General features: G+C 48.8%; 1 protein-coding gene across 1 annotated transcript; it reads left to right on the forward strand.

Moving 5' to 3' along the window:
- Positions 1–1,345: 1,345 nt before the first annotated feature.
- ADRA1D (adrenoceptor alpha 1D) lies at positions 1,346–26,825 on the forward strand. Its single transcript, XM_081552340.1, has 2 exons — positions 1,346–3,451; positions 23,203–26,825. The coding sequence occupies exons 1-2, from the start codon at positions 2,341–2,343 to the stop codon at positions 23,790–23,792; spliced, it is 1,701 nt and encodes a 566-aa protein (XP_081408466.1). The 5' UTR covers positions 1,346–2,340; the 3' UTR covers positions 23,793–26,825.

Raw genomic sequence — 26,825 nt, forward strand, 5'->3', positions numbered from 1 at the left:
TTAACTATGTCTCCTATTCCCAATCATCCTTGAAAACTGACCAGAAATCAGATATACTCCACCAGTGTTAACCCTGTCCTACACTGTGAGATGGCAACCAGTTACAGACACAGAGCCTGCCATCTGATATTCCCATGTGAGAAGCTCCTGGCTTCTCTTTCCAGAGTCCTCTGCCCCTCCCCTTCATAAAGGAAACCCAAACTCACAGTTGTGTTTTTGGTCAGCTGCCAAGTAATCCTTATAAGGCACCTTGCTTTCATTTCAACTCTCCACTGTAAGTTCCCAAAGACCCAAGTAAAAGATGAAAGATGTAATGGGAAGCTAATGACCTTGGACAAGCTGTTTCTAATCCAAGACTATAGAAGCTTTGGCTTCCTAGGCTGGGGAGGGGGGTTATCCATCTCATTTCTCCCATTTTTTCTGCTTCTTCTCCGAAGTACCTTCTCATCTAAGACTCTCAGACAACACAGTCAGTGGGCACTGAGACCACGAGTTCTCTGGCCCCTCCCAGATACCTCTCAAAACAGGTCCTCATCTCCCTGGCATGGCTCAAGCCTTCCTCATCCTACACTTATTCAGTAGCATTATTCTCCCTACAATTCCCTACTCCGGTGCCACCCAGAATGTCCAATAGGGCTTGACACATGACAGCAACCTGGTTAGTATTTCTATGTCGGCCAAAGGAATGGTCTCTTTTTGTTTCTCCCTACCCAGTCTTGCTAGTCAACAAGAGTCTCGTCAAGCCCACCCCTCCACCTATGTCCCAGGTTCATATCATCTCCACATTCCCTCTGCCCTCTGTTCTCCAGTTCAAATCCTGCCCTGCCTAGTCCCACTCAGCTAAGGAAGCAAGCACTGCTCTGGAGTGTGTGCGTGCATGGTAAGGTGCTTCAGTTGTGTCCAACTCTTTGTGACCCCATAGATTATAGCCCACCACTTCTCTGTCCACAGGATTCTCCAGGCAAGAACACTGGAGTGGGTTGCCATTTCCTTCTCCAGGGGATCTTCCCAACCCAGGGATCTTATGTCTCTTTCATTGGCAGGCAGGTTCTTTACCACTAGTGCCACCTGGGAAGCCCATATCTCTGGAGCTCTAACACATATTAATTCTTTAAGCCTTCAGGCCAGTAGGTAGACACTACTCATCTTCATTTTACAGATGAAAAACTGAGACATAAAGAGGTCAAACAGCTAACATGAAGTGGAGCTTAGATTTGGAGCCAGACTGTCTGCCCCACCTCCTTTAACCATCCAGCCAAGTGGCCTTTCCCACCCTCCAGCCCTTAAACTCTCCCTCCCTAGAAGGAAGCCACTTATTTAGTGTAACAATGGGAAGTTTTATTTCGACATTGGATATGGAGTAAAGTAACAGTGAAGAAGTTGGTATATGTAGACTGATGTGTCCTGGGCAGGGTCTGAAGTCTGTAACCACATAAGTAGTCTCTTGTTCCTTACCCCATCACAGGTCCCCCAAAGCTTCAGACCTCCTCCCTGGCTCTCCACACCAAGACACTGGACAGACGTGATTGAGATCCTCCCTTGTCCAGTACCCTGAGAGAAGAAAGGAGGTGCAGCAGATTCATCCAGGCTGTCCCTGGAGGTGACCCGCCGCAGCCCGGCGAGGTCCAGGCCGCAGTCTGCAGATCTCAGGCGCTTGCTGCTCTCTGACGGCCACCGGGGACCCCGGAATGGCACCTTCTACTCTCAGCGCACCCAAGGGCACCAGCAGTGACCGCGACGCTGGGGAAAAGGCGGGAGGAAGACGCAGCTGAGAGAAAAGGGTGAGGATCGGGAGGGACGCGGGAGAGGGCCGGGAGCGGAACGCGAAGAGAGAGGAAGAGCGAGGGTATCTGAGGCGCCGCAGGGGTGGCTGCCGCGGGGTCGGAGCGTGAGCCAGCGCTGCCGCCCCTGGGGACCCCGGAAGGCCAGCTGGCTCGGAGCACAGATCCCCTTCAATGGGCAAGTGTGGCGCCGGGTCCCTCGGAGCCGGCCACCCCCTCCTCCTTCCTCGCGCTGCCCTGGCTCGGTCCCGCCCCCGGCGCTCAGGAGCGAGCGCCACAGCGGTCGCCGCCCTCACCGCCCGGCTGCCGCTTTGCCAGCTCGCCTGGGCACGCTGCGGGAGCGCCACGCGTCGCCGGCCCTGACTCTTCGGTTCCACTACGCGGCCAGCCCACTCCGCTCGCGAGCAGCCGCGCTCCACGTCACAGGAACTGGAGTAGGACGCTGGCAAGACCGGCGCGACGGGCTGGAGACGGAGCCCCGAGGCTATGCCCGGTACCCCACGCTCTACCAGTCGCTCGTCGTGTGCCCAGGCCAGGCCCCCGACGGCCGCGCGTTGAGATGACTTTCCGCGATCTCCTGAGCTTCAGTTACGAGGGACCCGGCTCAGACAGCAGCGCCAGTGGGAGTGGTAGAGAGGGAGGCACGGGCGGCGCTGCCTCCTCGGAGGGCCAGGCGGTGGACGGCTTGCCTGGGGCCGCGGGCTGCCGCGGCGGCGGCGGCGTGGTGGGTGCGGGCAGCAGCGAGGACAACCGGAGCTCCGCTGGAGAGCCGGGGAGCCCAGGCGCCGGCGGCGAGGTGAATGGCACAGCGGCCGTCGAGGGGCTGGTGGTGAGTGCTCAGGGAGTGGGCGTGGGCGTCTTCCTGGCAGCCTTCATCCTCACAGCTGTGGTGGGCAACGTGCTGGTCATCCTCTCGGTGGCCTGCAATCGCCACCTGCAAACGGTCACAAACTATTTCATTGTGAACTTGGCTGTGGCCGACCTGCTGCTGAGTGCCACAGTGCTCCCCTTTTCGGCCACCATGGAGGTTCTGGGCTTCTGGGCCTTTGGCCGGGCCTTCTGCGACGTCTGGGCCGCTGTGGACGTGCTGTGCTGCACGGCCTCCATCCTCAGCCTCTGCACCATCTCGGTGGACCGGTACGTGGGTGTACGCCATTCGCTGAAGTACCCCTCCATCATGACTGAGCGCAAGGCAGCAGCCATCCTGGCGCTGCTCTGGGCCGTAGCTCTCGTCGTGTCCGTGGGGCCACTGCTGGGATGGAAGGAGCCGGTGCCCCCTGACGAGAGCTTCTGCGGCATCACAGAGGAGGCAGGCTATGCTGTCTTCTCCTCCCTGTGCTCTTTCTACCTGCCTATGACAGTCATCGTGGTCATGTACTGCCGCGTGTACGTGGTAGCACGAAGCACCACGCGCAGCTTGGAGGCGGGCGTCAAGCGCGAGCGCGGCAAGGCCTCAGAGGTGGTGCTGCGCATCCACCGTCGTGGCGCCAGCACTGGCTCAGCTGAGACCCACTGGGGGTTGCGCAGCACCAAGGGGCGCACGTTCCGCAGCTCACTGTCGGTGCGTCTGCTCAAGTTCTCCCGCGAGAAGAAAGCGGCCAAGACGCTGGCCATTGTCGTGGGCGTTTTCGTGCTCTGCTGGTTCCCCTTTTTCTTCGTCCTGCCGCTGGGTGAGTGACCCCTCTTCCACCAACCTCTAACCTCCCTCCCTGAGCCTGTGGCCGTCCCTTCCTGGCACCCAGACTTGGGTGGCTCTTCCAAGTGGAGAGTGACTGTCCACCTGAACATGGAAGGTTTACTTAGTAACCTGCCTGGTCTCTTAGGTACTTGTGCTACTTTGTGGGAGAATAACAGACTCTTCATGCTTGCAGGATTTTGTTATGAACTCACTTTTCTGACCCGCCTTCTTCACTGCTATTAGAAGCCCTGGGCTTGTTTTAAGTTCCCGACTGTTCTAAATGTAAAAGATCAATGGAAATCCGTGTAGGTGTCTTTCCATAGTAACTGGTGAGCAATGTATGTGCTTGTTTATATATCCCCCTCCCTGTACCCCCAGGTTTAAATGCCAATACCCAGAAGTGGCACCCAGGGTGGGTTGGCCTGCATTCATTCATGGGCAGCAATCCCTGGCCAGTCTACAATTAACATCAGCAGACACCCAAAGCCACCTGCTTTCTCTCAGTCGGGAAGCTGGCCCCCTGTGAGAGGCCTTTCCCAGCTGATATTTGTGAATGCCCTGGGCTCTCACTTCTGAAATAGGCATGAGAAGGAAAAGGAAAGGACATATTATTATATTGAAAGTTAATTGTTCATTATAGTTTCTTAAATTTACCGAGTCCTTTAGCACTTCCAGAGAACTTTGCTATTTCTTTCACAGGCTCTCTTGTAGTCCTGGGAGGTGGGCAGCTGTTCTCAGGAACTTCCTCCCATACCTTGAGGCCCCTCCTGGAAGCCCTGTGGCTGCGTCAATACAGGGAGGGGAAGGGGAACAGCATCTCTGGGGACACATTCATTACACCCATGGTTGTAACTTCAGCCAGCCCAAGCCAGAACCTCCGCTTTCTCAGGCCTTGCTCCTTGCATGCTCTGCAGCTGAGTCAGGAAAGGGACAGTAGCCCCCTCCTGCTCCCTTGCAGGTCTTCTCCTCACATCAGTTAGAGTGATCTTTATGCATTATAAATTAGAGTGTCATTCTCTACTAAAATCCCTCAATGCTTTTCTACTGTCCTGGAAACAAAATCCAAACTGTCCATCATAGCCTATGATAGAGTGACCTTCAAGTTTATTACTGTCCAGACCAAAATGAGCTATTATGTATATTTACACTGAGACCACAGGCACATACCAGGACTATGGTGGGTAAACCCAGACATGTGGTCCCCCTTCTGCAAGGAAGGATCTGAGTGATGAGTTACCTGCCCCCTGACCTCATGGCTTTGTTGCCCTGGACTTTGCTCACTGTGTACACAGGCCCTTCTGACCCTCTTCTGGGTCCTTGATCATGCCAAGCTCATACCCTTACACTTGCTCTTCCCTTTGTCTGGCTTGCTTTCCTCAAATCCTCCTGGCTATCTCCCCATCTTTTAGGTCTCAGAATAAATGTTCCCACTTCATTAAGGCCTTTCTTCTTCTTTTTTCTCAATTTTGCTGTGTCTTTCTCTGTATTTTCTCCCTTGGGCACAAGTTTCTCTTCTTTTATTAGCTCCTTAGGTGTAATCACATTTCTGTGTTGCTTGACTTGGGGTATGATTCCCTCTGCCACCACTGACCCAGAAGCTCTGTGAGGATGGACTATGTCAGTTATGTAATCACAAATGCCCAGTACAGTGCCTGGCATATGGGGAACAATGGAGGAGAATGGACTGGACAAGAGGCTCCGGTGCCAGAGCCTGGTCTCAAACCCCAGCTCTTCTCCTTATGAGCTGTGTAACTGCTAGCAAATCCCTGAACCTCTCTGCCTCTGTTTTCTCATCTATAAACTAAGGATGGCAATGATGGCAATAATACCCACTTGTACTACCATGGTGATACTTGAGTGAGATATTATGTGTGAATGTAACAGGCGCATGGTGAGTGCAGTGTGCGCTGTTGCTTTTGTAGTAGAGGCTCAGTAAATACAAGATAAGGAATGAATAAATCACCAGCTTGAAAGTCATCTTGCCAGAGGCTGCTGTCAGGGAAGAGAGAGGGATGGATGGAGCAGGAGGTGGCAAATAGGCAAGAGAAAGTTGGTGTGGCCCCCCTCTTAGAAATCCACATACCTAGGATTTAGAATCCTCCAAAGCCTACCGCCCAGGTTTCTTTCCTACCAACCAAATCCCAACTGTGACCTGTTCCAGGTGCCCTCAGCCTCCTCCCTACCCCTTGGTTCATACTGGCCCCCTGTCAGGAATGATCAGGGTGCATAAAGAATGCCACCTCCCTTTATGTTCCTTTAACTTCTTTTAAAAATTTTAGTTACAGAATAATACACAGATAGGAGAAAATAATATAAGAGCCCATGTATCTGTAATTACCCATATTGAACAGATGATAACATTTCACCATATTTGCCTCAGATCACTTCCTCTCTCTCTTTTCAAAGAAACAGAACAGCCACAACTAAGTTCTCTTCTCCTGGCCCTTCCTCTCTCCCCAGAGGTAAATCTAGTGTTTACCACTCCCACACACATGTTTATACTCTTACCACAAACACCTGAATCCATAATAATAAACAGTATTGTTCTGTGTGTCTTGCAGACTTATATAAGTTGTACCAGCTGTGCACATTCACCTTCAGTTTGCCTTTTTTACCCAATGTTTTGTCATTGAGATTTATCCATTCTGGTTATTTTAGCAACAATATAGTATTCTGTTTGAGTGTATTCCATGGTGTGTTGACAGAGTCTCCTGCTGAGTGTTCAGTTTTTCTAATTTTCCACTGTTATAATCAACACTGCAAAAGGCTACTATTTTTTGAGGTTGAGATCACGTCTGCCTCTTCTAGGAAGTCATCCCTAAATCTCCGTGGCCTCTTCCCTTGTTGGCATGCACTGCTCTTCCTCAATCCCTCATCTCTGCTGCTCCTCACACCTGGCATGGGAACCCAAGGGCTATCCTTGCCTCGCCCTTCCTGCTAGTCTGCACTATGCACTTCACCAAGTTTTGGAACAAATCCCAGGGCCACTGATGGGGCCAAACTCAGTGGAATTTGGCAATAATGAGCAAGCAGGACTGGGGCCAAGCAAGCAAACAGAATATTCTGATCTGCCATGATGTGGCTGGTAGGGCAGGCCACAGACAACAGAAAGAACAGGAGGACAGAGCCTGCCATACAAGCAGGAGTCGTCTGAGGGCTGTGCAGGAAGGAGAGGGCAAGCCTCCCCCTCCAGGAGCTCTGAGGCAGACCTGGAAGAAGGGAGGCACTTTTGGAGGAACAGGGAACATTCTGAGCAACAGCTTTGGGGGGTGAATGTGGAATCCAAGGGTCTGCCACATTTGGGTAGGAAATGGCAGTATGTGCTTGGGGAAGAAGGTGTTGGGAACTTAGATAAGGGGACCAAGGATGGATATGTTTGCAAAAGTGGGGTGTGAGGGTACAGTCTCCGAGGAAGAAGATGGAGGGACAAAGAGATGAGAGGGGCTGGAGAAGGAGCCTTAGGGAGCACCAACTTTGAAAGAACCAGAGGAGGCAGAAAAGGGGGCACCCAAGAGAAGCGGTACCTCCCTCCTTACTGGCTGTGGTTCCCACACCAGGTGTGAGGAGCAGCAAAGATGGGAGGACTGAAGAAGAGTGCTGTATGCCAGCAAGGGCCACAGGCCAGGAAATGAAGGCACCCAGTAGGGCCACAATCTGGGAGTTGTCGAGCAGACCCAGGGTGTCCTTTACCCATATCACCACACTTCATAAATTTGACTGTCAGTATCTTATGCCTTAATGAGAGAGAAAGTGAGAGGAAGAGAGGTGGAAGAGGCAGGAGGAGGCTGTGAGTTATCTGAGGAATTGGTGTCCAGGCTGGCAAGCACACTTTAGCAGCCAGGCATGGAGGGTAGAATCAGTGTTTGCATCTCAGAGTTTGGCCAAGTGCGGAGGGACCCATCTCCACGGGCTCCCTGAGGTGGTACAAGGTCCAAAGACACACAGAGAGAGGCAAGGGGTGTACTGTGGCAGGTCTTCAGGAATAACATTACTGTGCCCTGGCCCAAAAGCCTGAAGAAGAGCCTGACGTTACATCTCCTACCTGTGCCTTTATGGCATCTGGCACATAGTAGGTCCTCAGTCAGTGAGTGTAGAGGGAAGAAGTGGCAGAATCCAGGGCCTCTTCACTTCCTTCCATGCCAAGGATCTGGGTGACAAAGCATAGCCTTATATCTTTATTATTATTATTATTATTATTATTATCATCATTATTACTGTGGCAAGAACACTTAACATGAGAGCTACCCTTTTAACATTTTTCAACATGAATATTGTTAACTCGAGGCACAAGTTTGTTCAGCAGATCTATAGAATTCATTCATCTTGCTTAACTAAAACTTTATGCCTATGGATTGGCAATTCCCCTTTTTCCCCTCCCTCCAGCCCTTGGCTCCCACTATTCCTCTCTTTGATTCTTTGAATTTTAACTGTTTTAGATACTTCATAGAAGTGGAATCATGCAGTCCTTCTGTGACTGGCTTATTTCACTTAGTATAACAGCCTCTATATAAAGTAGACCCCCCTCTTACTAGCAATGCATTGGAGGTGACCCCCCCATTTATGTGACCCCAAAATTTTTAAATATAACAGCTAACATTTATTGTGTGATTATTATGAACAAGTAGTGAGCTAGGGGGTTTATTCTCCATTTTTAAAAATCGTGGATAGTTTCAAATACATGAGTAGACAGTGTGATGTCCCCAGTACCTATGACCCAGCTTCAATGAGTATCAACCCAAGGCTGATCTTGGTTCATTCCAACCCCCACCCACTTTCCACCACTGCTTATTATTTTGAAGAGAATCCAAGATACCATATCAGTTTATCTGTAAATTCTTCATTATTTTTAGAAGAACTTTAAAAAAAAACTACAATCCATTATAATACATAAAAATACTTGTTTAATGGATACCAAATGTCTTTGTGTTCATATGTAGCTGATTACCTCACAAATTTTTAGTTTGTTTGAATTAGGGCCTCAAAAAAAGTACATATATTACATGCAGTTGATTTGCCTCTGCAATTTATTTATTTAATTGATAAGATTACCCTTTCCCCACCTTTTCCCTTTAAGCTTATTTGGTGAAGAAATCAGTTTACTCATCCCATAGGAGCTGCCCACAGTTTGGAGTTTGCATCCCTGTGTGCTCAAATGCTCAGTCATGTCCAATTCTTTGCAATGGCTCCTTTGTCCATGGAATTTTCCAGGCAAGAATACTGGAGTATTCCCCTTCCCCAGGGGATCTTCCCAACCCAGGAATCGAACTCAGGTCTCTTGCATTGCAGGCAGATTCTTTACTGTCTGAGCCACTAGGGAAGCCCTGCATCCCTATAGTGCCATTTAATGTGTCCTACTGTACCCGGTACATCATATAAATTGGCTTAAGCAGATTCAAGCTCAGTGTCTGGGACAAGAATTCTTCTTTTGTGATGTTAAGATTGACCAGGGGTTCAGATGCAGTCAGCTTGATTCATTTACTATAAAATGTCCCATCAACCTTTTACCTACTAGTTTTAGCAGCCATTGACCATGGCCGGGAGCCGTTGTATCACTGGGACTTAAAGTGGTGATATCCAAATTCTGTCATTCCTTCTGCATTTGTAGACTAAAATTCTAAAAAGAATTCACCACTAGCTGTTTGGTCACTTGAAATAGAGTCTATATAAGAAAAGTAGGAGAGCTGCTCAATATTCTCCATTATCAAAAAAGTCAATTTCCTAGCAACGTTTCCAAAAGGGATCAACAGATTTTTTAGTACCATGATAAAGAGACTTTTAAATCTGTCACACATTATATATGTCACTGTTTGGGGGCTAGCCAATAGGTGCCCTTTCAAGTTGACTCATGAGACCTATGGTATAACCCAGAGAGTCTTGAACTTTCTGGTCCGATGAGATGTTTCAGGCTCAGCTTGTACTTTTTTTGACCTGTCCCATTTCTCTAAAGGGGCCTGGTCTCTTTTAGTGGAAAATGATCATTTAAAGACCATAATCTGAGCTCTCAGATGTTCATTGATATTAAGTTGGTCACTGACTCAGTGGACAGAGCTAGGAGATACTTTTTTTTTTTTTTAAAGAAAAATATACCACTGATGGAGAATAGACTCCTGTTCTTGGGTGAATACAGATCCTTCCTCCGCTTAGGGTCTTGTCCTCTCCCCAACTCCTGCTGATATGTTTGTCCCAAACATCTGATGAGCTGTTAATCACTCCACCTCATTCTTTAAAACTAGGATACGAGGGTCATGTACTTTCTCCCCCATGCTCATCTCTACCCTGGCTATCAGTGTGACTCCACTATACTGAGGCTGACCCATGCTGACACCCTGTGACTCTCCCTCCACTCTTTCTCCCAGGGTCATGCCCTGGCCTATGTGCCCACCTTGATCTATGAGCCCCTAAATCCTCAGTAAATCTCTGCCACTTGAGTCCACCTGCTCATTCTGCTTACTGACTCGAGCCTTGACCAAGCTTTCACCTCCCTGCCCTTCACATTGTCTTCTGGTCAGTTAGGCCTCCGTTTCCAACTGCCACCATAATCCATCACTTCACCCTCTCTTGCCATCTTTAACTCCCTTGCCTCCACCGACTTCTGTGAGCCCCAGACCCTGAATCAGGTCATTCCTCCATGTGATACACAGAGGTGTGCTGGCAAGTGTTTAAGACTGGCTCTGAAGTGGGGGCTAATTTGTAACATCTGTCCATTTCCATGATGGAAATATTCCCACCATGGTCAATTTCAAACTACCAAAGAGACAGCCAGCTTGCAAAGTTCCTGAAAACTTAGCAATCAGTTCTTGTGAACCATAAGAAACCAGTGTCTAACTAAGAACACGTTAAAAAAAAAAAAGAAAGAAAAGAAAAATCTCTCTTTCCATTGGCAGGTCTCCTCCTCAGGGCAGTCCTTACTACTACTACTAAGTCGCTTCAGTCGTGTCCGACTCTGTGTGACCCCATAGGCAGCAGCCCACCAGGCTCTGCCATCCCTAGGATTCTCCAGGCAAGAATACTGGAGTGGGTTGCCATTTCCTTCTCCAGTGCATGAAAGGGAAAAGTGAAAGTGAAGTCACTCAGTCGTGTCCAATTCTTAGTGACCCCATGGACTGCAGCCCACCAGGCTCCTCCATCCATGGGATTTTCCAGGCAAGAGTACTGGAGTGGGGTGCCATTGCCTTCTCTAGGGCAGTCCTTAGGATGTCCTTAAAGTCCTGCAGGTCCCTATCAGCTCTGAATCTCTCTCAACCCTCTTTCCTTCCCAAGGGATTTCCCTCTGTCAGTTATTGCTCATTCCTCCTTAACTTCCACCTCTCCTCTGCTGGCTCATACAGCATGTATATGTATCCACAACTTCTTAAAAAATGATTCACCCTCAACCTTGTGGCCCCTTCACCCTCACTCTCTCCCACTCTCTCACTGTAATCTTTCCTCCTTTTCACCTTCTTGAATATTCCTTGCTACTTACTTCTTTAAAAAACTATTCTAATCTTAATCTTAATCCTAAATATCAGAGCTGAGTTTAGAACCCAAGCACTCTGGTCCTTAGAGTCCTTGTTACTTCCTCCCTAGGTCAGAGAACAGAGGTCAGGATGAAGCTAGGGTTAAGGATCAGTTGAGATCAGCCACGTTTTAAGCTTTAAATCTCACCAAATGCCTCAGTGCCTGTTTACTCCCCTCACGTTCAGTTCCAGGCTCCCTTCTGCCCCAGATCCTGGCCATGAGGGCCCTGAGCATTGCCGCAGGACATGACCACTTCCTGTCTGTCTTGATCTTCCCAAACTCCCAGAGCCCTTGAGCCTACTCCTCATGAGAAAACCTCTGAGTTCCTGAGCCTACCTCTGACCCCACTTGAACCCTGCCCCATCCTGAGCTATATGCCCACAAAAAGGTCTTCTTGAATACTAGAGGATTTGCCTGCCCTCCTTTGCAGATGATGACCCAGCAGAACATTGGCCTGGGCCCCTGAAAGCCAGCATTGGGACCTAATGGGCAATGCACCATCTACTCAGTGCTGGGACTCCTGGACAGAGTGACCACTGTCTGGAAACCTTCTCTTCTCTGGCACAAGCACTGATCTGCTCCGACTTATGAACCATTTGTCAGTATGACCCAAGAACTGAAAGATGCATGCTCAGATTAGGGTCATGTTCAGCTTAGCACAGGGCCATTTGGCAGGGACTTCGGTCTTGGCCATATGGAGCTTGGAGTGTGACCCCTCCAAGGCCACAGATCAGGAAATGAGTTTAAAAGTGACAAGAGTGAAATGAGGGGGAGAGAGAGATGTTGGAGAGGTGAGAAGGGAAGGGAGAAGAACTGAAGGGAAATGGATGGGGTCCAGTGTAGGACACTGAATAGGTCTGTGACTCATCTCCCTGCCTTGGGCCCTACCAGGCGTCCTCTGTGGCTCTAAGAACTGACCCTCCCTGTGAGTCGCTACAGCTGCAGAAGGGTATCCAAGGTTAGACCAGTAGTTCTAGGCCAGCCCCACAGAGTTCAAGGATCCTGAGGCAGACATGGGACACAGAAGGACTTCTGATCTATTCGTTTCCTATCTCAAACCAGATACCCACCAGTTACCTGTCACCATGGATATTTGTCAACACGGGAAATTCAAGAGATTTGGTTAACACAGCTAGCCCCACAGTACCCTCAACTCCCTGTCTTCATCATCCATCTGAGATCTGGACCCTATTCAGTTTACCTCTTTCTGACAGCCTTCCGTGATTGTTTCTGCTTCAAAATGGCCTTATCTCTTACCATCTCTGTCTCCACTTCTCTGTACCAGCAGCCCTAACTTCTTGGTTGTCCTCCAACTTGTCAGGTGCCCTGCTGCCTCGGGGCCTTTGCACATCCCCTTTCCTCTGTCTGCAATTTCCTTTCCTCAGGAAGATGCATGACTCACTCCCTCAGAGAGTCTTCAGGTCTCAGTTCAAGTGTGCCTTATGAGAGATGCTGAGCTTTTAAAATATAGCAAAGAGGCCCACTTCTTCCCAGCCTCTCTTAGGGAAGGTGAAATTGAATTCTGAAGAGCAGAAGCATTGAGTGAACAGCTGAAAGAATTGGAAGAGCAAAAGGGAGTCTAGGACTGGGAATTCCTTTTCTCCTAGGCAGTGTGTGTGCACGTGTGTGTGTGTGTGTGTGTGTGTGTGTGTGTGCCCTCAGTTTTGTCTGGTTCTTTGCGACCCCATGGACTGTAGCCTGCCGGGTTTCTCTGTCCACAGAATTTTCCAGGCAAGAATACTGGAGAGGGATGCTATTTCCTACTCCAGGGGATATTTCTGAGCCAGGGATTGAACCCACATTACTTGAATCTCCTGCATTGTTAGGTAGGTTCTTTACCACTGCACCACCTGACAAGTCCCTCCTGGGAAGCAGGAGAAGACGAATATTTGAGAGAACATGATATTTTAAACTCCTATTTCATTCTGGCTAGAGAAAATGGCTGCCTGGGATAGAAAAGTCACTAGTGGGGGAGGGAATGGGAAAGGGGAAAGGCTGGGGTGCAGCCTGATAGTTCGTTGTTGGCTGCAAGCTATGAACCAGGCTGGTGACTGAGAATTCTGACATTCTTCCAAGAACAAGTTCACTGCTGGTGATGCCAAAAGAGTGCTGTTAATCACACATTCCCCTCTTGCCTTCAGCACTGTCACTCCTCAGCAAGCCTTGCCCAGATTGGCCAGCTCTAGCATCTCCCAGGCCTGGACATTGCTCTTACTTAAGAGAGGGGATTGACCTGTGATAAGGCTGCAGACTTTCCCACAAAGCTCAGAGGCTGTCCTAGTTTCCCCAATAATATGCAGGCCAGGCTGGCCCAACCAAGCATGCCAGAGAGTGGGGTAACCTGCCCTTACAGGCAAGGCCCTGCCTCTTCTGACCAGTGGATGTTCAGCATCCTAGACATTAGGTTAGACTCCTGATAGAGGCACCCCAATACAGAGAATAGAGGAAGGCAGGTGGGAGCAAGCTTGATGGACACATGCAAGAACAAGGTCAAGAAGCAGAGAGAAGCAGCAAGAGCTGTGGTTGCAGTCATCTCCTACTACATCCTGACCACCTCTCCTCGTAGGCAGGCCAATGTGTCCACTCCCATGCTCAGCCTGCCTGTTGAGTGGAGAGAAATGAACATGAACATGCACATCTATGCCCTGCCTTTCCCAGCAGTGGGCAGAGGAGTTGAAACAGCGACCAAGAGCTAATCCCTGGATTATAGATTTGGGACCAATCAAGAGAGCTTGAAGACACATCCATGCAAAGAGTGTCTTGGGTCATGTCCCTGTACTCAGAGCCTGAGGCGGGGGTTCTTACGCAAGTGATGAACTGAGGGAAGCTCTCCGGTGGTATCTGGGAGGGAAGGAGGGAAGCAGGATAAGTCAGAAAAGACCTAACCCCAGGATGTGGTCTCAAAGTCTGGCCTCAGCCTGACCCCTGGGGGAGCCCTGGAGCAAGAATGACAGCGGAGAGTTGCACCACCTGGAGACAAGAAGGCTGGCCTTTTCCATCCCACTGTCACTGGCTGTGGACTGCCACCTTGGTGGGAAAGTATCATCTCCCAGTTGAAGCAGCTCGCATTGGTCAAGGGTAATTCTCCAAAGAAGGGGCAATTATAAGCCATTAGCAGCCAACATTCACAGCAGCTGGGAACTTGGGGGCACCTGGGCGGGACACTAATAATATCAACTTCAAACCTTTAAGGTGACTTTTGAGCAGAGATTTGAAGGACAGGAAGGAGACGGCCAAGTGGCTTTCTGGGGCTCCTCCCAGGAGGCTGGGGTCTGTTTGACACTCCCTCCTGAGATGCAGCAAGCAGGCAACAGCCCAGACTTTCTGAATGTTCTGGATGGTTATGGGTGCACAGGAGCTGAACTCAATGTGGTAGGCCCCACAGGCCACCCCGAAGGTCACAGGGAAGGCCAACAAATGCCACTTGTGTGGAGGCAGAATCAAGGTGCTCAAGGCACAAACACTCCAGAAACCACTGTTGGCTCGACAGACCCTAGGAGTGAAATTAATCACAGAAATGCTCCTGGAGAGGCAGTTCTATGCCCGAGTCTGAAGAACCGGAGAGTCCCACTGTGGAGAAAAGAGGAAGACCATCCTCCAGGCCAGGCCAGCTGTATAAAAGACCAGAGGTAGGGATGGGCTTGCTGTTTGTGGAGTAGCTGCTAGAAGGTATTAAGTGATCCTTTGTGGATCCTGATCTCCAGGACCCCTGGAGGACCAGGGGAAGTTTTTTTCCTATCTTTACATGATGTCATGAGAAGACCAAGCACTTTATGGCTAGATTGACTCAGGTTCAAATCCTGACCCTTCCACTTGTCCTCTGGAGGTAATTAGAATCTCCGCAAAGTAAGATGCTAATGTCATGAGAACTAAATGAGAAGCGCTGCATACAGGGCCCAGCATGCAGCCTGGTAGGTACTAAACACCCAGAAAGCAAGCCTGAGCTCCCATTTCCTTCTTTGTCACTTTAGAGGCTACTTACTTCTACCTAAACAGCACTTACTCACTTTACAACCCCTGCTCTGGATCAGGCACTTGTGTTAGAGGCTGGGATGAAAAGAATCCTACAGCTGCCATCAAGAAGCCTAGAGTCTAGGAAAATAGACCGAGTGGTAACTAGTTTTATTTGTTAAAATGCAGGCATGAGTAAAGGGGCACCTAACTCAGGTTTGGCCAGGGAGGACGACTGACCTGGGCTGGAGGGATGGGTGAGAGGAAGCAGAAAGCACCTTGGGAGAAGTTTTGAGTCCTACAGGAATGCAGAAGGAGCCCAGCCCCTGTGGGAAGACATGCCTGTGGCTTTCTGTGGCTAATTTGGGAAGGAGGTAAGATGAATTCAGCATGGGAGTCTAAAAAGACTTGAACTAAACACAAGAAATTTGGGGTTTATTCCTCAGAACCATAGGAAGCCACTAACGTTTTTCAGAAGGGAAAGGAGAGAAAATTTTTTCTTTTTTACAATAAGTCTCCAGCAGCTATGTGCAGAGTAGAGGAGACAAGGGACCACTGGGGGCTGTCACAGCCAAGTAAATACAATGAGATGTCAGAGATGCCAGACGCAAAGGCTGGAATGAGGTAAAGGGAGGGACCCCACTAGAGAGAAGAATGAATGAACCAGACATGGTGACATAAAGTGTAGAAAAGAGGGAATCATTCAGTAAACTCAGCAAGTGTTGAGCACCTACTGTGTGTTCAGTGTACTCATGAGGGCTTCTGGGCAATGGGAATGCATTGCCAAGCAAAACAGACACTAGTCCTGCCCCCACAGACTCCTACTGGAGGGAGAAAGATGATAGACAATACGAAGAATAACTCAAATAATACAAGAGAAGGTGATAAGGGTGACAGATATAGTTGAGGGAGATGACGAGTATGGGGTGGGGGACACTGCCGTTTTTTATTGAAGTGGACTTATAATATCATGTTATTTTTAGGTGTACAGCAAAGATTTTTGTCAGATAATTTTCCTTTATAGATTAGTATGATATATTGAATACAGTCCACTGTGCTAGACAGTAAATTGCTTGTCTATTTTATGTATAATAGTTTGTGTCTGTTATTCTCACACGTCTAATTTGCCCCTATCTCCTTCTCCCCTTTGGTAACTATAAGTTTACTTTTCTATGTCTGTGGATCTGTTTCTGTTTTATACATAGATTCATTCATATCATTTTTTAGATTCCACATGTAAGTCATATCATATGATATTTGTCTTTCTCTGCCTCAAACTTCACTTAGTATGATAATCTCTAGGTCCATCCATGTTGCTGCCAGTGGCAGTATTTCATTCTTTTTATGGCTGAGTAATACTCCATTGTTTATACCATATTTTCTTATACCAGTCATCTGTTGATGGACCCTTGGGTTGTTTCCAGGCACACTGCAATTTTAAATGGGAGGTCAGACAGACCTCACTGCAAAGATTAAGGCAGGAGCCATGTGAATTTCTGGGGGCAAAGATTCTGGGGGAAAGCAAATTCAAAGGCCCAAGGTGGGAGTGTGTCTTCCAAGAAGCAAAAGGAGGGCAGTGAGGCTGGAAGAAGGAGTAGGAGAGAATGTCAGGGGAGTCAGGGGACCACATGTTGAGCTAGGTAGTCATAGATTTTTATGTGAGGGAGAATGGAACCCCTTAGAGGCTTTTGAGCCTAAGGAGTGACATATCTGTTTATATTTTTAAAGGATTGTTCCAGCTGCCAGGTTGAGGATAGATTTCAGGCTCCAAGAGTACAAACAAGAGACAGTGGGGAGGCTGCTGAATTATTCAAGGAGAGAGATGATGGTGTCTCAGACAGGGTAGGAGGGCACAGGGTGGAAGGTAGTGATTGAGTTTCAACCTCATCTCCTTCTGTTCTGCCCCCAATCACTCCATTTTATCCACACTAGCCTTGTCATTGTTCTGCAAACATACTAGGGCCACCTCAGTGCCTTTGCACTTGCTGTTTCCTCTATCTGGAATGCTTTCCCTGAGATGTATACATGGCTTATTCATCTCTTACTCAAATGTCACATCCTTAGTAGGCCTTCTCTGGCCACTTTATCCAAATTTATACTGCCACCCCAGCCACGTGCACACACACACACACACATAAACACACACTAGCTATCTTTGCTGCTTTGTTTTTTCTTATTAGCATGTCTTATTATCTGATATGCTTGTATTTTCCTTGTTTATCATATGTATTGCTGGACTTGCCCTATGAAATGTAAGCTTCATGAGGGCCAGATAAGTGTGAGATGCCAGTAGGCATCCAGTAGAGATGTCTGGGAGGTAATTGGACCTATGAGTCTAGACTTTGGGAGGATAGACTGAGCTAGAGATAGAACTGTGGGAGTTGGCCAGAAGTCAGTGAGCCTGGTTGAAACTGCTATGAGAATGCAAAAAGAAGAGATTACAAGACTCTTCTTGCAAGGGCACTCCTACACAAAGCAGTGGGGACATGATAAAAAAGGGGGCAAAGGTAATTGATATGGAATAGAAAATCCAAGAGAACAGTGCCCTAAAAGCCCCAGGTGAGATGAGAAGTGTCCAGGATGGATGAGAGCAATATCTGCAGGTAGGGGTCCAGGGTGGAGTAGGGAAGTAGGGCAAAGCAGTGGAGTGAAAAGCAGGTGGGGGAGAGGAGATGGCCTATGTGGACAGAAAGGGTGGAGAGAATTAAGTAACAGCCAGAGAATCAGCAAAGAGGGTGACGTTGTGATAGAGGCAAGCTCACAAGTGACTGATGGGTCAAGAGCTCCACAAAGCAAGTAGGGACGTGAACCTTGGGTGGGAAGAGAGACTCCTTTCTTAACAAGAAGGAAGTGAGGTGAAGAAGGTTTGAGTGAGTGTCCAACTTCTTTGTCTTGTTCTCTTGTTATTTTCAAAGTTTAAACTTTTTATTTTGTATTGGGATATATCCAATTAACAATGTTGTAGTAGTTTCAGATGAACAGTGACGGGACTCAGCCATACGTATATATGTATTTCTTTGCCTTGTTTTCTCTGCAAAACAGGAAGTAAGATCAGCTGCTCTGGAGAAGGTGAAGCCTGTGGAGAGGGGTTAAAGCTCAAAGGTGGAGGAATCATGGGAGACTGGGTTGAGGATGGGCAGCAAGATTGCTGGAAGCCAGGACTCAGAGCTGAGGTCGGAGACCCTAAACATGTTCAGAGAATGGGTGAATCTCTCCAGAGTTAGGATCTGGCTGAATAAATACAACCCAATCCAGAAGGACATGGCCGTGGAAGGACTGAGGAAAGAACAGCTGGGGTGCAAGAGAACAGAAGTCTCAGTTAAGCACAGATAACAGGAGAAATCCAAGGGGCTGGCAGGTCAAAGTACGGATAACAAAGAGGGAGAGAGAGGGCAGAAAGCTGCAGTCAGCAGTGGAATATAAGTTGAAGTGAAGAAATGAAATCCTCAGCCTTATGTCTTACAAGGATCTCCCCAGCTGCTGTGTGAAGAACAGGGTACTATAGGGGGCACAGGGACAGGAGCAGGGAGCCCACTTGGAGGGCACTGTAAGTATATGATGATAGTACCAGGGTGATAACAGGGGATGGTGCATAGGCAGGTATTCAGGACCAACAGGAGTTGGTGATGGATGGGATTCACAGTGTGATAGAAAGAGAGGGGTCAGAATGTGTGGAGTACCTGTGATGCGCCAAGCATGATGTTGGGAGCTCACCATTTAAGAATCAAATAGATGGGAAACCAGTAGTCACCTGTAGTGTTCTTGGCACTTAGAAGTGAATAGATATGCTAGGAGAGGAGGGAATACAACTAACTCTGCTGGGTTGGGAGGGGGTGGTGTGAGGAAGGCTTCCAGGAGGAGATGCCACTGGAGCCAGCACTACCAGGTGGAGGAAAGAGGAAGTGCATTCCAAGATGACTGTGTGCAAAGGTGCAGAGATAAGACTGCGGAGCCCACGGTGGCCAAAGGGCAGCAAGCAGTCAGTGTGGCTATTTAGCTGATGCACAGGAAGGTGGAAGAGAAGTAGAAATCACAAGAGAAAGAACAAGGGAATTGTGCTAGGTGCCTGGATGGCAGGATGCTGAGGGAGGGAGTCCCATGAGTACCTGTTTCCAGTGACATCTGCCAAGATGAGTTAGCACAGCTGGGTTATATGCCTGCAAGAAAGGCCGTGAACAGTGTGGGGAGTGGGAGAGGGAATCAGCTCAGGGCAGAGAAGGGGGCTGCCAGGTACTGAGAGACAGAGGCCTTGCCTTAGAACCCCTGTGGACCCACTGAGGCTTTCCTGTCGCTGGGCTTCTAGGACTGGCAAAGGCTTGTGCTGGGCAGCTGGAGATGAATGAGAAGGCAAGAGAGGCAAAATAAATGGTCAGCCTAGGAGGCCAAAACTCAGAGTGGCTGGAGGAGGAGAAAGCTGGGAGTGGCGGAGAAGGGGCTTGTCGACTGATGCCCCCACACCCAGGCAGCACTGTAGGGATAATGCGAGTGAGCACCCTTGGGAGTCTCAGGACAGTTACCTACCTTGTCCATGGCAAAGGGGAGGGAAGTGTCCACACACACCCCTGTTCCCTGACCCAGGAATCCTTGAAAGAGGCTGGGGGCAGATGAGAGAAGGTTGGGGCAGGCAGGCAGCAAAGAAGGCGCAGGGGGTGAACAGCAGTCCTCCGTGCAGAGGTAGGTGCGAAGCTCAGTACTGCCATATGTGAAGGGAACAGAGTAAAATCTCCCAGGAGCTCCTGCCTATGGAAGCTGGAGCCCAAGACATAGATGTCTGTATTTTACATGCAAGATGTCTGTGCACAGACAGCAAATGAAACAAAATTGTGGAGGCTGCCATCAGTGCCCCACCCTGCCGCCTATATATGGGTCACTTTCTGCCTCAGCAGCTGCCTCCATCTCTTTGCCCTCGACTTTCTCTGACCAGCAAAATCCTCATTGTCCACCCACACAGAAGACAGGACTATGGAAAATTAACACCCTGAGGGAGCAGCCCAAACACTGACTGGTGGGAATGGGAGTATAGATACCTCACCTCCCTCACCCCACTGGTACGACAACTACAGTCCCCCAGAGCTCCCAGTGAGATTGCACCCCGGTGGCCCATAGCAGTGACTAACTTGTTAACTCTCCTTTCATTGGCTTCCTTCTCTTCCCTCTTTTTATCACACTTCACTACTGGTATTTCATTTACCTTCCAAATAAACAAGTTATATTTGAATCCTTGTCTCAGGTCTGCTTCTGGGAGGACCAAAGTAAGACAGAAACTTCAGCAAGACACAGTAGGAAAAACGTGAGGCTGAAAGGCTGAGTTTGAATCCCAGCTCCTTTGTGTGTAAGGAATTCCGAGCTGGCAGCAAGCTTCCACGTAGATTGGTTGAGCATAAATTAGAATTCTAATTCTTAAAAACAAGGCCCAGGCCACACTACAGATATGCCATGTTCCCCACAAAATTCAAATCAAAACCACATTGATAACAAAGCCCCTTGGCTGGTTTTTGGCTTACTGCTGAAAGCATAGTCCCCTGATTTGTCATCCTGGGCTAAATATAAAAGAATTCTAGCCTGAGTCAGAAAGTTATTTTCAGCACTTGGTCTTACTTTGCAGCCATTGAAGGATGCTGTTCAGAAGGCTGTCTTTCTGGAGGCTGAGGTCAACCCTGGTGGCCCCTGGATTCCAGGGACAACTGCCCAATACTTCTCCCAAGGGAAATTATCTCCTAAACACATTCTGACTGATGCCCCAGCCTCCCCCAAACCCACCAAATCTCAGCTTCTGTTTCTGGCTACTATCCAGAGCTGAGAATGGAGTCCCTTCAGGGCTGAGGTCTCCTCTCTCAAAAAGCCACAGAAATAGGGAAAGGGGAAGTGAGTAGACTTCAGTATTTAGTACAAACCTGCTAAGTCTTACACCCTGAAATTTATGATTCGTCAAAAAATCCCTTCCAGAGAAACACTGTTATGTATATTTCACAGAAAACGATAGTAAGACTTAGATGGCCAACAACTTGCTGAAGGCTGCGTGACCAGAGTTTGAAAATCCTGTGCCACGCAATACTACCTGACATTCCTCTTTCTCCACACTGTCTCTTAGCACCAGGAATCTCACCAAGTGGGAGGTGGGTGATAAACAAGAGCCCACAAGTCAAAGAGGGACGCATGGTGCCTCTGCTCCCTCAGTACGGGACCTTGCTCTTATTTCTTTGAGGGCAAGAAAAGAAAGCATGTTTCATGATTTGTCAAGGACCACTACCCCTGCTCTGCTCACCCTGGCAGACACTTGAGGCTTTTGCCTGGGATGGGACACTCTTGCCACCTATCCTTGACCCCTGCTGCTGTTGCTGCAGAAGATGGTGAGGGTGACAAAGCGGCCTCTGCTTCCTGGATGATGTCTTTGCACTTTGTTAGTTGCCCTTGGAGATATGACTCCTTTAGGTCCATGGTGGGGAAGGCAGGGGAGAGGTTTGTGGGGAAGAGGGTCTTTCTAGCACAACTCAGACCTCCAGTGCCCCCACTCCCTCCTGCCAGGCACTCTGCTCCCTTTTAAAGCCATCCCAGAAGCCTTCCCTGACCACTTCTCACTTCCACCAGGACAGCCTCATTATCCTGCATTCCAGCAGCCCATGGGCATTGCATTTGTTCAGTCACTAAGTCATTTCTGACTCTTGGCAACCACATGGACTGCAGCACACCAGATGTTTGCTCAAATTCATGTCCCTTGAGTGGCTGATGCTATATAATCATCTCATCCTCTGCCACCTCCTTCTCCTTTTGCCTGCAATCTTTCCCAGCATCAGGTCTTCTGCAATGATGTTCTTCACATGAGGTGGCCAAAGCATTGGAGCTTCAGCTTCAGCATCAGTCTTTCCAATGAATATTCAGGACTGATTTCCTTTAGGATTGACTGCTTTGATCTCCTTTCAGTCCAAGGGACTCTCAAGAGTCTTCTCCAACACCACATTTGGAAAGCTTCTTTTGAAGCTTCTTCAGCACTCAGCCTTCTTTATGTTCCAACTCTCACATCCATACATGACTACTGGAAAAAAAACCCATAGCTTTGACTATACTGACCTTTGTCAACAAAAGTGATGTCTCTGCTTTTTAATATGCTGTCTAGGTTTGTCTTAGCTTTCCTTCCAAGGAGTGTCTTTTAATTTCATGGCTTCAGTCACTGTCCACAGTGATTTGGGCAATGTGTTTATTGAGGCTTAGTTCTAGGTTCTATCTTTTGTCTCTTCAAAAATATCCATATCTCTTAACTATCCACAAAATAAGAGCCTAACTTTCCAGCATTTAAGACCCTTTACCATCTGTCCCAAATGAAGTTTTCTGAGCATATCCTATAGGACATTCCCCTGCCCCAAACTTGTTATCCTCTTGCCTACCTCTCCCTTCCACTCCTAATACCCTCTACCCTTGCTCATCCTGCCTGGCTCCTGTCTATCCTGAGACTTTGGAAGCCCCCCCACCCCAATATACTGTTTACCACCATCATCCCATCTTCTTTCTCATGATATTTGATCCACATTCCTACTGAGAGAGCAGGACCTCAGGTATTTGAGGAGAGTCCAGGACAGTGCCTGGCATGGAGCAAGCCTTGGTCAACATTTAATTCAGCAGTTCTTACCCTTCTTATAAAGCTAGGGACTACTTGGGCAACTGACAAAGTGTATGGAGCCTTTATCAGAATTACTCTTTCAAATGCATAAAATAAAATACAAAGGATTACAGATGAAATCAATTTCATTTATTTTTAATTGAAATTTGTGATTTAGTATTAAATGTACTTCCACATGAAGGCTTGAAATAACAGGATCCACTGATATGTTCTAGTGACCAACATTTCCAAATAGGGAGGAGCATAGACAATATTTCAAAACATCTCCACCAACTGCTAGTATTAGGTAGAAAACTGACAATATTGCACTGTTTTGTAGCTGCAGTTTGGAGCTACAAAACAGTGATTTCAATATCATTTTGTCTAATTCTACTCAGGTTTGTTGCTTACACTTGCAGGAAATGCTTGACTTCAGGTAAATGTGAGTAAAACTGAAGATGGTTGTTTTTCTTCATCAAAGTTCATGGACATTCTCGAATTATATCAGGGACTCATTGAGGAGAGATATCTTGATAGCCCCTAGTTGATGAATGGTCAGAGCCCAGGAAAGGTGCTGTGGGAGGGGTAGTAGTGTGGCGAGGGGCTGCCTGTGGAGAGAGGCTGCACCAGGGGCAGCCTGGGGCTCCCTGGGGCTCCCTCTTCCTGAGCATCTAACCAGCCTGGGTCTCTGCTCCCCACAGGCTCCCTGTTCCCACAGCTGAAGCCCTCAGAGGGCGTCTTCAAGGTTATCTTCTGGCTGGGCTACTTCAACAGTTGCGTGAATCCACTCATCTACCCCTGCTCCAGCAGGGAGTTCAAGCGTGCCTTCCTCCGCCTCCTGCGCTGCCAGTGCCATCATAGTCGCCAGCGCCGCCGCCCTCTCTGGAGTATCTACAGTCACAACTGGCAAGCTTCAAATGGCAGCCCACACCCAGACTGCACTCCTGGCCCAGGTGCCATACCCACCAGGGCCCCACAGGCCTTCACTGTGCCCTCAGCCCCGGGCTCCCTGGGCGCACCCAAAGCACAGGCTCCAGCTGTCACCTGTCAAAAGATGCCCTGCACCTTCTGTGAGTGGAGGCTTCTCCAGCCATTCCAGAGACCTGCTACCCAGCTGCATGCAAAAGTCTCCAGCCCATCGCAAAAGATCCACACCAGAGAGGCCATGTGCACCCTGCCCTCAGAGGTGGAAGTGGTGTTCTTAGGTGTCCCCCACGATGCAGCTGAGGGCGCTACCTGCCAGGCTTATAAACTGGAGGACTACAGCCATCTCCAAGAGACTGATATTTAAGGACCTTGAGTTAGGCCGAGGAGTATGCTGGGGTGGTGGGAAGGGTATGGAGAAGGAGGCTGTCTTTGTTCAAGAGGCTGGTGAGAATCAGAGACCGAGAAACTAATCAGCATCAGTTTTGGCAACTGCTCTCCAGCATCCCTGAGGAACTGAGATGGGGTGAGGGCTTTGAAAGTTATGGGCTCCCCTTCCTGGACACAGACGCCCTCAGCTCCTCCTTTCAAGAGAGGGGCTACAGGCTCCTTGAGATCATTTGCTTCCAATCCCTGCTTGAGAAACACTCCCCCATCTATGCTGTGAACCCTGGGTAGGTAGCCCCAAGTATAGCCAGGCAGCCCTGTCCCTCCTCTTGGGGAGGAAAGGGCACAGAGGCCCTGCCTGGCTGTCCCTAATGCCTCCCCTCCAGGAAAGGTCACTGGGGCCAAGGATTCTCGATGGACACAATTTCTCCTTACTACAGACTGGAGAAATCCAGTGAGCCTGCCATTGCCACTGGCATGCTTTGGTGGCAGAATGGATGACTGTCCTACAAGCCTATTGTATAACCTGCAGGCCACTCTGCACTACAGAGGCTCTGCCCTGCCCCTCATTTTGTCTCCCAAAGGGCCTTACTGTTTACACTCTGTATATATCTCCTTATGCCTGTGCCCATCATTTCTTGCTGGGATCTAGAATCATCAAATGGGGAGAGCTTTGTCACTTTTAGACATATTTATTGGTCAGGGTACTTCTATTTCCTCCAAACTGTGCAAACTGTTCCTCTTTAGCTTATAACCCATAAAGAACTCCTTTTTGTACTAAAGGCCCACAACAGGATAAATTAAGTTATCCTGTGATCTGTGTTCACTTTCTAGTTTCAGCCTAATTATCTCTTTAACTGATGGCTACTGTCCTTTGGGACTTTCAGCATAACCAAAAGATTTGGGAATTTTGTTGGCTCTTAAAACTCACATGATGAGTCTTTGAAAGCAAACAATAATTATAAGCACAAAGTTTCACTTTTTCAGTCTCACCAGATGCATCTGTGATGCTCTCAGGGCCTCAGTCTGGAAGGTGGCCATCAGTGAAATGAGTGAAACATTACTTTACATGAAAAAATATACAAGCCCAAGTAGACATGTGTACATAGTGAGTGAGAGAACACCTACCTGGAACCGTGCTTATTAGCATTGACAGTTCAACAAACCGCCCAAAATTTGTTATGTTCCCAAGAGACTATAGGTAGTTCAGTCTTCAGCTAGATGATATCAACCACACATATCCAACCAGCACAGGAATGATGATGGTAGCCCAGTGGACCTTTGGAAGGAGAACTGCTAGATAATACCCTGGGGTGTCTGGAGTGGAGGTGTTCTGAAACAGGAAGAACCAACTGCTGGGGCCAACATGGACCAGTATTTTCAACCAGAAGCTTCCTGTAGTAGGGAGGTAGTCTGTTGAAAAGGTCACCACAATTTCAGACTCCTCATCCCAATATTACAAGGTAAAAAGACAGCCAATATCATCTGGGCTCAGGAGCAGAAATTTCACCCTGTGGATCTATAGCAAGTACTGGACTTTCAGGCCTGGCATCCCCCAAGGCACAGGAGGAGCAGTTAAAAGCGGATACTAGGAACATGTTGCATACATCAAAGAGGGCCCCATCTTGCAGCACATTGGCTGCCCTAATGCTGGGGACACTGGCACGGCCCCCAGAATCTTCTCACAGAGGTGGGGCCATCTGTCCAAGCAAAGGTCAGCAAGGAGGCAGACCCTCATGTCAATGTATTAAATGTTGGGCTTCCGAGCAGGAGAGTTCAGCAGCAGGGGAGGATCTCTTAGAGGGTTCCCACATGCCAAGGCAGTTGAGCCCACAGGAGGTCCATAGTGGGGACAAGGGATAAATGTGGAGATAGCTTTCATCAGAAGGATTTAAGTGGCATGGGGGGCTCCCTGTCCTGGATGACAGTGGGTGTAGAAACAGGTGGGGTCAGCAGCTTGCCCAGTACTTTCTCTAGGCTTGATGACCAATCAGCAAAACGTATCTGACCTTTAAGCCTCAGCTTTGGTCTCCTGCACATGGGGCCCTCAGCACAAAGCTGGTCTCCTCTTATGCCCTCCATACCAGGGAACAAGCCTTCAGGAGAGGGGGCTGGGGCTACAGGGCCCCTAGAGAGGCTGTGCCACAGCAAGAGCATCCAGTGACCCAGTTCTAAACATCAATAAAGCACTGAGTTGCTGACCTTGTTCTCAGGACATGGCAAAGAGTCCTGGAGTAGCCAAGAGGAATGCAGGGAGTAGCAACAGCCTTTCTAAAGGAAGGAGCCTCTTGCAAGTGGTTTTGGGACATCTGGAAGAAGTGCATTCACTGCACCACTTTCTGGGTCTTCAGGTGCCCCTGCCCAGCCCACGACTGAGGGAGTAGAGGAGACTCTCTCAGTGCCCATGAAAATGGGACTAGGTGTTCTTTTACACAATCCTCAAGGGATGGAGTGAAGCCTGAAGGAGTTGTGAGTGAGAAGGAGGATGCTCCTGTGAGATGTGACAGAGACAAAAGCAAGCCTCCAAGGGCACTGGTATTTGCCCAATTCCACCACTCCCGCCCCCTGCCAATTCCTTAGAAAGCTGCATTCCCACTTCCATCCCAAGGTCCCAGCTCCAGTCCATCCTCCCTTTCCAGCTGGGCTCTTGCCACCCATCTTGCTTTCTTCCCACAGTCTCCAGGACCTCTGTCCCAGCATCGCCCAGGGCTGCTTTTGCAATTCACCTGGGACCGTTCATTTCCCCAGTCTCCTCCCCCTCTGTCTCTTTCACAGTCCACAGTGGTGGCCACTCCCTGTTTCCTGAAATATTCCTCTCCCTGCCTGATCCACACCCCTGGGATCTTCTGGTCCCCCGACCACATTCTCTCCATCTCTCTCTCTGCCTCCTGTGCAGGTCCCTCTCTATGCTCTTCAGTGTCCCCAAGGTTCCTTTCTTATCTCAACTTGCCACCCAATCTCATCCACTGCAAATCATCTTAATGACCACTTGTACATAAATGGCTCCCAAATG

This window comes from Giraffa tippelskirchi, chromosome 13 (genome assembly GCF_054371585.1).
Source record: "Giraffa tippelskirchi isolate mGirTip1 chromosome 13, T2T-mGirTip1v1.2.pri, whole genome shotgun sequence".
In the NCBI taxonomy this organism is placed as follows: domain Eukaryota; kingdom Metazoa; phylum Chordata; class Mammalia; order Artiodactyla; family Giraffidae; genus Giraffa; species Giraffa tippelskirchi.

What these genes read in the sequence shown, in the direction of transcription:
- ADRA1D (XM_081552340.1), top strand. Translation starts at nt 2,341, where the DNA reads ATGACTTTCCGCGATCTCCTGAGCTTCAGTTACGAGGGACCCGGCTCA. An exon ending in TTTCTTCGTCCTGCCGCTGG is followed by an intron (nt 3,452 to 23,202) that starts GTGAGTGACCCC and finishes TGCTCCCCACAG; the next exon opens with GCTCCCTGTTCCCACAGCTG.